Source organism: Leucoraja erinacea, unplaced genomic scaffold, assembly GCF_028641065.1.
Source record: "Leucoraja erinacea ecotype New England unplaced genomic scaffold, Leri_hhj_1 Leri_280S, whole genome shotgun sequence".
In the NCBI taxonomy this organism is placed as follows: domain Eukaryota; kingdom Metazoa; phylum Chordata; class Chondrichthyes; order Rajiformes; family Rajidae; genus Leucoraja; species Leucoraja erinaceus.
Genome location: NW_026576181.1, coordinates 65,001 through 79,307, shown reverse-complemented (window position 1 = coordinate 79,307; position 14,307 = coordinate 65,001). Strand labels below are relative to the sequence as shown.

Below are 14,307 nucleotides of genomic sequence, written 5' to 3'. Positions count from 1 at the left end.
ATGTGGCGACAGTGAAGCAGAACACGCCCCCCCAGCAAAGAATCACATTCCCTCATCAGCCCCCAGCAAAGAATCACATTCCCTGATTCCCCCCCACCCCCCCAGCAAAGAATCACATTCCCTCATCACCCCCCAGCAAAGAATCACATTCCCTGATTCCCCCACCCGCCAGCAAAGAATCACATTCCCTCATCACCCCCCAGCCCAGAATCACATTCCCTGATTCCCCCCCCCCCCCAGCAAAGAATCACATTCCCTGATCAACCCCCCAGCAAAGAATCACATTCCCTGATTCCCCCCTCCCCAACGCCGCCCACAGTCAACGGGTGGATGTGATGTCACAACGCCAGGAACCCCCTCCGGGCCTCGGGTCAACCAGCGTTGAAACCCTCCAGCTGTGATTCATTCCCACCAGATGTTGATCGGGACTGTTCCACCCTGAACCCCATCATTGCAGGAACATTACGGGCAGCACGGCACACGGCGGCCCTGGGGGAGACAGACAGACAGAGAGAGAGAGAGTTGGTTACAGAGCGACACAAGCCCACGCGTGTAGCAGTAGTACTGACCCCCCCGCTCCCTGCCTGCAATACACCCGCCCAGCACCACAGGACAGTACGTCACAACAACAGGCCCTTCGGCCACACTGTCTGTGCCGACCATGCTGCCGACACCAACCATCTGTCTGCGCGTCACCCTCCCCCCCCCCGCTCCCCGCATGTCCACGTGTCCATCCACAAGTCTCTTTAATGTCACTGTCGTGTCTGTGTCGCGCCCCCCCCCCCATCCCCTCAATTATCAGCAATAAAACCACCCCCCCCCCAGAAATACCCACGCCTCCTCTCACTGGATATGATCCGCTCCATCCCCCTCCCCCAACACACACACACACACACACCGCTGGAATAACCGCCCCCCCCCAACACATACACACACACGGTAGCCCCTCCCCACGCAACGGGGCATTAAACCCACAGCTCCCCCGCCGGGAATACCCCCCCACCGGGAATTATACCCACTACCCCCCTCCCTCCAGCAGAATAAACGCCACCCTCACAGGGTTTGCGGGGGGTCCCAGTTCTTACCTCAGGCTGGAGCAGAGGAGTTTGTTGAGTTTTCCCCGCGCTCCGAGGCTGCGGAGGGAAGGAGCGACGTTACACGTCAACTGGCGCCGCCGTGGGTGCAGTGAGGCGCGGGCAGACGGACACGCGCACACACACGAGCACGGGGACACAGGGACTCGCACGGACACGTACACGTTGCGGGGACGGGCACAGACGGTCACAGCGCAGACACGTGGACAGATAGCAAGGGTCACACTGACGCGCACAAAAATACACGGACACACACGGACACGCGCGGACACAGGCACAGTACTTACTCTTGGTGGCATTGTAGCCGCTCTTCCCCGCTGTAAAACACAGAGACAGTTGTCAACCCTCAGCTCTCACCCCAATCACACAGCGGACACGGGCTGGGCTGTGACCGGGAAGAGTGGGACAGGCAGCAGCTCAGGGCTGGGCCCGGCCCCAACACCCACACCAGGCCCGACATCGGTTCCCACACCCACACCGGCCCCCGCTTCATCACCGGCCCCCGCCCCACAGCGGCCCCCACACCCACACCGGCCCCAGCCCCCACACCGGCCCCCACACCACACCGGCCTGCGCACCCACACCAGCCCCCACACCCACACCGGCTCCGACGACACCCACACAGAGATGGCCGGGGGGGGGGGGGGGGGGGGGGGGGTGATGGCGGGGTGAGGGAGAGTGAGGGGAGACGGGAGAAAGGTGTGAGGAAACACAGGGAAGAGGATGGAGATGGAGGGGAGGGACGGGTCGGAGGCGATGAGCGAGGGAGAGAGAGATGGGGGAGTGAGATGGGCGTAGGGTGGTGAGGACGGGGAGAAGGTGAGATGGAGGGGATGGAGGGGGAGGGGGAGATGGAGGGGGTGATGGAGGGGGAGGAGTGTGGGGCAGATTGAGTTGTGCTCGGTGTTTCCGCTGGGTCAGGCCACGGGGGTGGAGGTGCCCGGAGGATGATGCAGACACATGCGGCGGGCAGGAGGTCACGTTGACCCGGGGCAGAGCTGCGGTTTGAGGGAGGAGGATTGGAGAATAATCCCCCCTCCCCCGGGGGCTGCCATGTGTTTGCGCTGCACGAGGGGTGGGGCAGCTGAGACTCTCAGCCCGATAGATGTCCGGCCCGGAGCTGCCAGGCAAAGAACCAGCGGCCCAGAGTCGGCAAATGGGAGCAATGTCCACGGGCCCCTGACGGGCAGACACGGACACGGTGGGCCGAAGGGCCTGATACTGTGTTGGCTGGACACCTCCCCCCCCCCGTATGCTCCTACCTCCCACGTGGCAGAAGGGGGGCGGGCGGAGAGAGGTTGAGACGGGGGTCTGGGGGTCTGGAGAGGGAGCGGGGGGGAGGAGACGGGAGACAGAGGAAACAACGTGACGTCTTGTATCAGAAAAGTCGGGGGGAGGTTGAAGGTCGTAGTTCGGGGGCAGGTTGAGGTACATGGGTCGTGGGGGGGGGGAGGGGGGGGTTGAGGAGGATGTGGTCGCCCCTCCACTTCCCCTCCCCTCCCTTCCCCCACTCCTACCTTGTTTCTTCTTCCAGTAGAGGACTCCCCCCACGACAGCGGCCACCACCAGCACCAGGGCAACGAGCACCAGGACAATGGCCATCACGGTGATGCCCGACTTGCGGACTGTCCCAGATTCACAAACACAGGCGGATGAGAGACAGAGACCGGGTCACGCATACCCCTCTTCTCCCCCAATCCATCCTTCCCCTAGTCTCACTCACCCCCTCCCCTTCTCACCCCCTCATCTCCCTCCCGAGCTGCTTCCCTCCTCACCCACCTGCCTTGAGCGCTACCCCACCCTCCTCACCAACTCTCTCACCCTCCGCCCATCTCATACCCCCCCCCCATCCCCCCAATCTCCCGCTCTCACCCCCCCCCCTCCCCACCCCCCCCTCTATTTCCTAACCCACCCTCCCCTCTCCCTCTCTCCCCACCCCCCCCTTCCCCCCACCCCCCGCCCCCGCCACCCCACACCCAGGAAGACCTCGAGGGGCTAGGACAGCCCCGGGTGCTCCACACGGCGGGTGAGCGGGGCCGTGGCTCCGGGCTCCATGTGGGCCCAGCGGCGCTGCTGGAAGGTGCCGTCGTGGTTGGGCAGCGTCCCGTGGGAGCGGGCTCTCATCCAGGACCAGGCCGTCCCCCACCAGGTTCACCTCGATGGAGCGCGAGTAGAAGCCCGTGGTGAGGACACCAAACGCGGCTCCCATCCCACCAGCACCAGGGACAACGAGCACCAGGCTGAACTGTGGGGAGAGGCTGCCCGACTTGGGGACTGTCCCAGATTCAAACAGTGAGGGGGATGAGAGTGAGAGACCGGGTGAGGGGATCCCAGTGAGGGGGGGCATCCTTCCCCTAGTCTCACTGACCCCCCCAGTTCCTTCTTCTCTCTCCCTCCCGAGCTGAGGAGGGGGACACCCACCTGCCCTGAAGCTAGGGGGGCAGTGAGGGGGGGAAGTGACCCTCCCCCTCCCCCATCTCCCCCCCCCCCTCCAATCCCCCTCCTCTCCCCCCCTCCCTCACCCAGTCCTCTATTTCCTAACCCTCCCCCTTCCCTCTCTCCGATCTCCCTCCCCACCCCCAGGGGGAACCCCCCCCCCCCCCACCCCCCCCCCAGTGAGAGGGGCAGACCTCGAGGGGCTCGGACAGGGAGGTGACAGCCCCTGCCACACGACAGGAGAGCGGGGCCGTGCCTCCGGGGCTCCAGTGGGGTGGGCCCAGCGGCGCTGCTGGAAGGTGCCGTCGTGGTTGGGCAGCGTCCCGTGGGAGCGGCTCTCATCCAGGACCAGGCCGTCCCGCACCAGGTTCACCTCGATGGAGCGGGGTAGAAGCCCGTGGTGAAACAACACACGCGGCTCCCATCCCCCGACAGGAAGATGCTCACCTCAGGAGGGAACTGTGGGGAGGGGCTCAGTGAGGGGGGGGGGGGACAGTGAGGGGGGACAGTGAGGGGGGGACAGTGAGTGAGGGGGGGGGACAGTGAGGGGGGCACAGAGGGGGGACAGTGGGGGGGGGGACAGTGAGGGGGGGGGTGAGTGAGGGGGGGACAGTGAGGGGGGGACAGTGGGGGGGGGGACAGTGAGTGGGGGGGGACAGTGAGGGGGGACAGTGAGGGGGGACAGTGTGGGGGGGACAGTGAGGGGGACAGTGAGGGGGGGACAGGGGGGGAGGGGGGGGAGGGGCACAGAGGGGGGGACAGTGAGGGGGGACAGTGAGGGGGGGACAGTGAGGGGGGGACACAGTGGGGGGGACAGTGAGGGGGGACAGTGAGGGGGGACAGTGAGGGGGGACAGTGAGGGTGGGGGGGGTGTGAGGGGGGACAGTGAGGGGGGGACAGTGAGGGGGGGACAGTGAGGGGGGACAGTGAGGGGGGGGGACAGTGAGGGGGGGACAGTGAGGGGCACAGTGGGGGGGGACAGTGAGGGGGGGACAGGGGGGGGGGGGGACAGGGAGGGGGGGGACAGTGAGGGGGGGGACAGTGAGGGGGGGAAGTGAGGGGGACAGTGAGGGGGGACAGTGAGGGGGGACAGTGAGGGGGGACAGTGAGGGGGGGGGACAGTGAGGGGGGGACAGTGAGGGGGGACAGTGAGGGGGGGGACAGTGAGGGGACACAGGGGGGGACAGTGAGGGGGGGGACAGTGAGGGGGGACAGTGAGGGGGACAGGGCAGGACAGGGGGGACAGTGAGGGGGGGACAGTGAGGGGGGGGGGACAGTGAGGGGGGGACAGTGAGGGGGGGGGACAGTGAGGGGGACACAGTGAGGGGGGGACAGTGAGGGGGGACAGTGAGGGGGGGACAGTGAGGGGGGGACAGTGAGGGGGCCAGGAGGGGGGGACAGACAGTGAGGGGGGGACAGTGAGGGGGGACAGTGAGGGGGGGACAGTGAGGGGGGACAGTGAGGGGGGACAGTGAGGGGGGACAGTGAGGGGGGACAGTGAGGGGGGGGACAGTGAGGGGGGACAGTGGGGGGGGACAGTGAGGGGGGGGACAGTGAGGGGGGGGGACAGTGAGGGGGGGACAGTGAGGGGGGGACAGTGAGGGGGACAGTGGGGGGGGGGGACAGTGAGGGGGGGACACAGTGAGGGGGGGGGACAGTGAGGGGGGGACAGTGAGGGGGGACAGTGAGGGGGGACAGTGAGGGGGGGACAGTGAGGGGGACACAGAGGGGGGGGGGACAGTGAGGGGGGACAGTGAGGGGGGGACAGTGAGGGGGGACAGTGAGAGGGGGACACAGTGAGGGGGGGCAGTGAGGGGGGACAGTGAGTGGGGGGACAGTGAGGGGGGACAGTGAGGGGGGGACAGTGAGGGGGGACAGTGAGGGGGGACAGTGAGGGGGGGAGAGGAGGGGGACAGTGAGGGGGGGACAGTGAGTGAGGGGGGACAGTGAGGGGGGACAGTGAGGGGGGGAGACAGTGGGGGGACAGTGAGGGGGGGGGGACAGAGTGAGGGGGGAAGTGAGGGGGGGACAGTGAGGGGGGGGACAGTGAGGGGGGGGGAGGGGGACAGTGAGGGGGGGACAGGGGGGGACAGTGAGGGGGGGACAGTGAGGGGGGGGACAGTGAGGGGGGACAGTGAGGGGGGGACAGTGAGGGGGGACAGTGAGGGGGGGACAGTGAGGGGGGACAGTGGGGGGGGGGGGACAGTGAGGGGGGGACAGTGAGGGGGGGGGGACAGTGGGGGGACAGTGAGGGGGGACAGTGAGGGGGGACAGTGAGGGGGGGGGACAGTGAGGGGGGACAGTGAGGGGGGACAGTGAGGGGGGGACACAGTGAGGGGGGGACAGTGAGGGGGGGACAGTGGGGGGGACAGTGAGGGGGGACAGTGAGTGGGGGGGGACAGTGAGGGGGGGGACAGTGAGGGGGGGGACAGTGAGGGGGGGGACAGTGAGGGGGGACAGTGAGGGGGGGACAGTGAGGGGGGGACAGTGAGGGGGGGGGACAGTGGGGGGGGACAGAGGGGGACAGTGGGGGGCAGACAGTGGGGGGACAGTGAGGGGGGGGACAGACAGGGGGGGGGACAGTGAGGGGGGGACAGTGAGGGAGGGGGGGACAGTGAGGGGGGACAGTGAGGGGGGACAGTGAGGGGGGGGACAGTGAGGGGGGACAGTGAGGGGGGGTGGGAGTGAGAGGGGGGACAGTGAGGGGGGGACAGTGAGGGGGGGGGACAGTGGGGGGGACAGTGAGGGGGGACAGTGAGAGGGGGGACAGTGAGGGGGACAGGGGGGGACAGTGAGGGGGGACAGTGAGGGGGGGGACAGTGAGGGGGGACAGTGAGGGGGGGACAGTGAGGGGGGGACAGTGAGGGGGGGGACAGTGAGGGGGGGGACAGTGAGGGGGGGGGACAGTGAGGGGGGGACAGTGAGGGGGACAGTGAGGGGGGGGACAGTGAGGGGGGACAGTGAGGGGGGACAGTGGGGGGGGACAGTGAGGGGGGACAGTGGGGACAGTGAGGAGGGGGGACAGTGAGGGGGGGACAGTGAGGGGGGGGGACAGTGAGGGGGGACAGTGAGGGGGGGGACAGTGAGGGGGGGGACAGTGAGGGGGGGACAGTGAGGGGGGGGACAGTGAGGGGGAGACAGTGAGGGGGGGACAGGGAGGGACAGTGAGGGGGACAGTGAGGGGGGGGACAGTGAGGGGGGGGGGACAGTGAGGGGGGAGTGAGGGGGGGGACAGGGGGGGACAGTGAGGGGGGGACAGTGAGGGGGGACAGTGAGGGGGGGGACAGTGAGGGGGGGACAGTGAGGGGGGGGACAGTGAGGGGGGGGACAGTGAGAGGGGGGACAGTGAGGGGGGGGGACAGTGAGGGGGGGGGGGGGGACAGTGAGGGGGACAGTGAGGGGGGGAGTGGGGGGGACAGTGAGGGGGGGACAGTGAGGGGGGACAGTGAGGGGGGACAGTGAGGGGGGGACAGTGAGGGGGGACAGTGAGGGGGGACAGTGAGGGGGGACAGTGTGGGGGGGACAGTGAGGGGGGGACAGTGAGGGGGGGACAGTGAGGGGGGGACAGGGACAGGGGGACAGTGAGTGGGGGGGAGTGTGAGGGGGACACAGTGAGGGGGGACAGTGAGGGGGACAGTGGGGGGGGGACAGTGGGGGGACAGTGAGGGGGGGACAGTGAGGGGGGACAGTGAGGGGGGGACAGTGAGGGGGGGGGGACAGTGAGGGGGGGACAGTGAGGGGGGGACAGTGAGGGGGGGACAGTGAGGGGGGACAGTGGGGGGGACAGTGAGGGGGGACAGTGAGGGGGGGACAGTGAGGGGGGACAGTGAGGGGGGGGGAGGGAGGGGGGGACAGTGGGGGGACAGTGAGGGGGGGACAGTGAGGGGGGACAGTGAGAGGGGGGGGACAGTGGGGGGGGGGGACAGTGTGGGGGGGGACAGTGAGGGGGGACAGTGAGGGGGGGACAGTGAGGGGGGGACAGTGAGGGGGGACAGTGAGGGGGGACAGTGAGGGGGGGACAGTGAGTGGGGGGGACAGTGGGGGGGGACAGTGAGGGGGGGACAGTGAGGGGGGTGAGTGGGGGGACAGTGAGGGGACAGTGGGGGGGGACAGTGAGGGGGGACAGGGGGGGGGGGAGGGGGGGGACAGTGGGGGGGACAACAGTGAGGGGGGGACAGTGGGGGGGGGGGGACAGTGAGGGGGGACAGTGAGGGGGGGAGTGAGGGGGGGGACAGTGAGGGGGGGGACAGTGAGGGGGGGGACAGTGGGGGGGGGACAGTGAGGGGGGGACAGTGAGGGGGGACAGTGAGGGGGGACAGTGAGGGGGGTGACAGTGAGGGGGAGACAGTGAGGGGGGGGGAGGTGAGGGGGGACAGTGAGGGGGGAGTGAGGGGGGGGACAGTGAGGGGGGGACAGTGAGGGGGGACAGTGGGGGGGGGGACAGTGAGGGGGGACAGTGGGGGGGGGACAGGGGGGGACAGTGAGGGGGGGACAGTGAGGGGGGGACAGTGAGGGGGGGGACAGTGAGGGGGGGGGACAGTGAGGGGGGACAGTGAGGGGGGGACAGTGAGGGGGGGGGACAGTGAGGGGGGACAGTGAGGGGGGGGACAGTGAGGGGGGGGACAGTGGGGGGGGACAGTGAGGGGGGGACAGTGGGGGGGGGACACAGACAGTGAGGGGGGACAGGAGTGAGGGGGGACAGTGAGGGGGGACAGTGAGTGGGGTGGGGGACAGTGAGGGGGGACACAGTGTGAGTGAGGGGGGACAGTGGGGGGGGGACAGGAGGGGGGAGGGGGGGACAGTGGGGGGACAGTGAGGGGGGTGAGGGAGGGGGACAGTGGGGGGACAGTGAGGGGGGACAGTGAGGGGGGACAGTGAGGGGGGGACAGTGAGGGGGGGACAGTGAGGGGGGACAGGGGGGACAGTGAGGGGGACAGTGAGGGGGGGACAGTGAGTGAGGGGGGGGACAGTGAGGGGGGGAGACAGTGAGGGGGGGACAGTGAGGGGGGGACAGTGAGGGGGGGGACAGTGAGGGGGGGACAGTGAGGGGGGGACAGTGAGGGGGGGACAGTGGGGGGGGGACAGTGAGGGGGGGGACACAGTGAGGGGGGACAGTGAGGGGGGGACAGTGAGGGGGGGGGACAGTGAGGGGGGGACAGTGAGGGGGGGACAGTGAGGGGGGGACAGTGAGGGGGGACAGTGAGGGGGGGACAGTGAGGGGGGACAGTGAGGGGGGGAGTGAGTGGGGGGGGGGGGGTGACAGTGAGGGGGGACAGTGAGGGGGGACAGTGAGGGGGGCAGGGGGGGGGGACAGTGAGGGGGGGACAGTGAGGGGGGGACAGTGGGGGGGGGACAGAGAGGGGGGGACAGTGAGGGAGACAGTGGGGGGGGACAGTGAGGGGGGGGGGACAGTGAGGGGGGGACAGTGAGGGGGACAGTGAGTGGGGGGGGACAGTGAGGGGGGACAGTGAGGGGGGGGACAGTGAGGGGGGACAGTGAGGGGGGGACAGTGAGGGGGAGTGAGTGAGGGGGGACAGTGAGGGAGGGGGACAGTGAGGGGGGGGACAGTGAGGGGGGACAGTGAGGGGGACAGTGAGGGGGGGGACAGTGAGGGGGGGACAGTGAGGGGGGACAGTGAGGGGGGACAGTGAGGGGGGGGACAGTGAGGGGGGACAGTGGGGGGGGGACAGGGGGGGGGGGACAGTGAGGGGGGGGGACAGTGAGGGGGGGGAGACAGTGAGGGGGGGACAGTGAGGGGGGGACAGTGAGGGGGGGGGGACAGTGAGGGGGGACAGTGGGGGGACAGTGAGGGGGGACAGTAGGGGGGGACAGACAGTGGGGGGGGACAGTGAGGGGGGGGACAGTGAGGGGGGACAGTGAGGGGGGGACAGTGAGGGGGGGGGACAGTGAGGGGGGACAGTGAGGGGGGGACAGTGAGGGGGGGGACAGTGAGTGAGGGGGACAGTGAGGGGGGACAGTGGGGGACAGTGAGGAGGGGGGACAGTGGGGGGGGACAGTGAGGGGGGGGGACAGTGGGGGGGGGACAGTGAGTGGGGGGACAGTGAGGGGGGACAGTGAGGGGGGGACAGTGAGGGGGGACAGTGTGGGGGGGGACAGTGAGGGGGGGACAGTGAGGGGGGGACAGTGAGGGGGGGGACAGTGGGGGGGGACAGTGGGGGGGGACAGTGAGGGGGGGGGTGAGGTGAGGGGAGGGACAGTGAGGGGGGACAGTGAGGGGGGGACAGTGAGGGGGGGACAGTGGGGGGGGGACAGTGAGGGGGGACAGTGAGGGGGGGACAGTGAGGGGGGGGACAGTGTGAGGGGGGACAGTGAGGGGGGACAGTGAGGGGGGGACAGTGAGGGGGGGACAGTGAGGGGGACAGTGAGGGGGGGACAGTGAGGGGGGGGGACAGTGGGGGGGACAGTGGGGGGGGGGGACAGTGGGGGGGGGACAGTGAGGGGGGGGACAGTGAGGGGGGGGACAGTGAGGGGGACAGGGGGTGAGTGAGGGGGGACAGTGAGGGGGGACAGTGAGGGGGGGACAGTGAGGGGGGGACAGTGAGGGGGGGGACAGAGGGGGGGACAGTGAGGGGGGACAGTGAGGGGGGACAGTGAGGGGGGGACAGTGAGGGGGGGACAGTGAGGGGGGGACAGTGAGGGGGGGACAGTGAGGGGGGGGACAGTGAGGGGGGACAGTGAGGGGGGGACAGTGAGGGGGGGACAGTGAGGGGGGGACAGTGAGGGGGGGGCAGGAGTGAGGGGGACAGTGAGGGGGGGGACAGTGAGGGGGGGCAGTGAGGGGGGGGGTGACAGTGAGGGGGGGACAGTGAGGGGGGGACAGTGAGGGGGGGACAGTGAGGGGGGGGGACAGTGGGGGGGGGTGACAGTGAGGGGGGGACAGTGAGGGGGACAGTGAGGGGGACAGGGGGGGGGACAGTGAGGGGGGGGGCAGTTGAGGGGAGGGGGACAGTGAGGGGGGACAGTGAGGGGGGGACAGTGAGGGGGGGACAGTGGGGGGGGGGACAGTGAGGGGGGGGACAGTGAGGGGGGACAGTGAGGGGGGGGGTGACAGTGAGGGGGGGGGACAGTGAGGGGGGACAGTGAGGGGGGGACAGTGAGGGGGGGACAGTGAGGGGGGGACAGTGAGGGGGGGGCAGTGGGGGGCGAGTGAGGGGGGACAGTGAGGGGGGGACAGTGAGTGGGGGGACAGTGAGGGGGGGACAGTGAGGGGGGGGACAGTGAGGGGGGGACAGTGTGGGGGGGGGACAGTGAGGGGGAGACAGTGAGGGGGGACAGTGAGGGGGGGGACAGTGAGGGGGGACAGTGAGGGGGGGACAGTGAGGGGGGGGGACAGTGAGGGGGGGGACAGTGAGGGGGGACAGTGAGGGGGGGAGGGGGGGGGGAAGACAGTGAGGGGGGAGACAGTGAGGGGGGGACAGTGAGGGGGAGAGGGGGGGACAGTGAGGGGGGGGACAGTGAGGGGGGGGGGCAGTGAGGGGGGGACAGTGAGGGGGGGACAGTGAGGGGGGGACAGTGAGGGGGGGACAGTGAGGGGGGGGGGAGTGAGGGGGGGGCAGTGAGAGTGAGGAGACAGAGAGGAGAGTGCTGACATGGATGGAGTAGTGGTTGGCAGACAGGAAACTGAGAGTATGGATTAACTGGTCCCTTTCAGAATGGCAGGCAGTCACTAGTGGGGAACCGCAAGGCTCGGTGCTGGGACCAGCAGTGACTAGCGGGGAACCGCAAGGCTCGGTGCTGGGACCAGCAGTGACTAGTGGGGAACCGCAAGGCCCGGTGCTGGGACCAGCAGTGACTAGTGGGGAACCGCAAGGCTCGGTGCTGGGACCAGCAGTGACTAGTGGGGAACCGCAAGGCTCGGTGCTGGGACCAGCAGTGACTAGTGGGGAACCGCAAGGCTCGGTGCTGGGACCAGCAGTGACTAGTGGGACTAGTGGGGTACCGCAAGGCTCGGTGCTGGGACCAGCAGTGACTAGTGGGGAACCGCAAGGCTCGGTGCTGGGACCAGGCAGTGACTAGTGGGGAACCGCAAGGCTCGGTGCTGGGACCAGGCAGTGACTAGTGGGGAACCGCAAGGCTCGGTGCTGGGACCAGGCAGTGACTAGTGGGGAACCGCAAGGCTCGGTGCTGGGACCAGCAGTGACTAGTGGGGAACCGCAAGGCTCGGTGCTGGGTACTGCAGCTTTTTATAATATACATCAATGATTTGGATGATGGGATTCAAAGTAACATTAGCAACATTGCAGATGACACAAAGCTGGGTGGCAGTGTGAACTGTGAGGAGGATGCTATGAGGATGCCAGGTGACTTGGACAGGTTGGGGGAGTGGGCAGATACATGGCAGATGAAGTTTAATGCGGATATACGGTGGCTTGCAAAAGTTTTCATACCCCTTGAACTTTTCCTCATTTTGTCACGTTACAACCACAAACGTAAATGTATTTTATTGGGATTTTATATGATAGACCAACACAAAGTGGTGCATAATTGTGAAGTGGAAGCAAAATGATACATGGTTTTCAATTTTTTTTACAAATACAAAACTGAAAAGTGTGGCGTGCAAAGGTATTCAGCCCCCCTGAGTCAATACTTTGTAGAACCACCTTTCGCTGCAATTACAGCTGCAAGTCTTTTGGGGGTATGTCTCTACCAGCTTTGCACATCTAGAGGCTGAAATTTTTGCCCATTCTTCTTTGCAAAATAGTTCAAGGTCAGTCAGATTTGATGGAGAGCGTCTGTGAACAGCAATTTTCAAGTCTTGCCAGAGATTCTCAATTGGATTTAGGTCTGGACTTTGACTGGGCCATTCTAACACACGAATATGCTTTGATCTAAACCATTCCATTGTAGCTCTGGCTGTATGTTTAGGGTCGTTGTCCTGCTGGAAGGTGAATCTCCGCCCCAGTCTCAAGTCTTTTGCAGATTCTAACAGGTTTTCTTCCAAGATTGCCCTGTATTTGGCTCCATCCATCTTCCCATCAACTCTGACCAGCTTCCCTGTCCCTGCTGAAGAAAATCATCCCCACAGCATGATGCTGCCAACACCATGTTTCACAGTGGGGATGGTGTGTTCAGGGTGATGTGCAGTGTTAGTTTTCCGCTACACATAGCGTTTTGCATTTAGGCCAAAAACTTCAATTTTGGTCTCATCTGACCAGAGCACCTTCCTCCACATGTTTGCTGTATCCCCCACATGGCTTGTGGCAAACTGCAAACGGGTCTTCTTATGGCTTTTTTTCAACAATGGCTTTCTTCTTGCCACTCTTCCATAAAGGCCCGATTTGTCGAGTGCACGACTAATAGTTGTCCTGTGGACAGATTCTCCCACCTGAGCTGTGGATCTCTGCAGCTCCTCCAGAGTTACCATGTGCCTCTTGGCTGCTACTCTGACTAATGCTCTCCTTGCCGGGCCTGTCAGTTTAGGTGGACGGCCATGTCTTGGTAGGTTTGCAGTTGTGCCATACTCTTTCCATTTTTGGATGATGGATTGAACAGTGCTCCGTGAGATGTTCAAAGTTTGGGATATTTTTCTATAACCTAACCCTGCTTTAAACATCTCCACAACATTATCTCTGACCTGTCTGGTGTGTTCCTTGGGCTTCGTGATGCTGTTCATGAAGGATATCAACAACATAGAGAGAGTACAGAGGAGATTTACTAGAATGTTGCCTGGTTTTCAACAACTAAGTTACAGAGATAGGTTGAATAAGTTAGGTCTTTATTCTTTGGAGCGCAGAAGGTTAAGGGGGGGACTTGATAGAGGTCTTTAAAATGATGAGAGGGATAGACAGAGTTGATGTGGACAAGCTTTTCCCTTTGAGAATAGGGAAGATTCAAACAAGAGGACATGACTTCAGAATTAAGGGACAGAAGTTTAGGGGTAATATGAGGGGGAACTTCTTTACTCAGAGAGTGGTAGCGGTGTGGAATGAGCTTCCAGTGGAAGTGGTGGAGCAGGCAGGTTCATTGGTATCATTTAAAAATAAATTGGATAGGCATATGGATGAGAAGGGAATGGAGGGTTATGGTATGAGTGCAGGCAGGGGGGACTAAGGGGAAAAAAAGTTGTTCGGCACGGACTTGTAGGACCGAGATGGCCAGTTTCCGTGCTGTAATTGTTATATGGTTATATGGTTATATGGTTATATGGTTTGTTCACTAATGTTATCTAACAAACCTCTGAGGCCTTCACAGAACAGCTGTATTTATACTGAGATTAGATTACACGCAAGTGGATTCTATTTACTAATTAGGTGACTTCTGAAGGCAATTGGTTGCAATGGATTATATTTAGCGGTATCAGAGTAAAGGGGGCTGAATACTTTTGCACGCCACTCAAGCATCTGTATGTGAGGTTATCCACTTTAGTAGCAAAAAAACGAAAGGCAGATTACAATCTAAATGGAGTAAAGATTGGAAAAGGGGAATTACATCGGGATCTGGGGGTCCTTGTTCATCAGCCTATGAAAGTAAGCATGCAGGTACAGCAGGCAGTGAAGAAAGCGAATGGCATGTTGGCCTTTATAACAAGAGCAGTCGAATATAGGAGCAAAGAGGTCCTTCTGCAGTTGTACAGAGCCCTAGTGAGACCACACCTGGAGTATTGTGTGCAGTTTTGGTCCCCTAATTTAAGAAATACATTATTGCTATTGAGAGAGTGCAGCGTAGGTTTACAAGGTTAATTCCCGGGATGGCGGGACTGTCATATACTGAGAAAATGGAGCGGCTGGGCTTGTACATTGGTGATTCGAAGGATGAA

At 64.4% G+C, this 14,307-nt stretch overlaps 1 protein-coding gene across 1 annotated transcript in view; it reads right to left on the bottom strand.

Moving 5' to 3' along the window:
* Positions 1-334: 334 nt before the first annotated feature.
* The window catches only part of LOC129693405 (uncharacterized), a 17,168-nt gene continuing 3,195 nt past the window's right edge, over positions 335-14,307 (bottom strand). Inside the window, exons 2-7 of the mRNA XM_055630231.1 lie at positions 3,741-3,903; positions 3,071-3,368; positions 2,612-2,719; positions 1,382-1,411; positions 1,086-1,133; positions 335-489 (exon numbers count right to left, since the gene is read on the bottom strand). Of these exons, the coding sequence (XP_055486206.1) occupies positions 372-489; positions 1,086-1,133; positions 1,382-1,411; positions 2,612-2,719; positions 3,071-3,368; positions 3,741-3,903 (765 nt within the window). The 3' untranslated portion in view covers positions 335-371. The remainder of the gene's footprint in view (positions 490-1,085; positions 1,134-1,381; positions 1,412-2,611; positions 2,720-3,070; positions 3,369-3,740; positions 3,904-14,307) is intronic.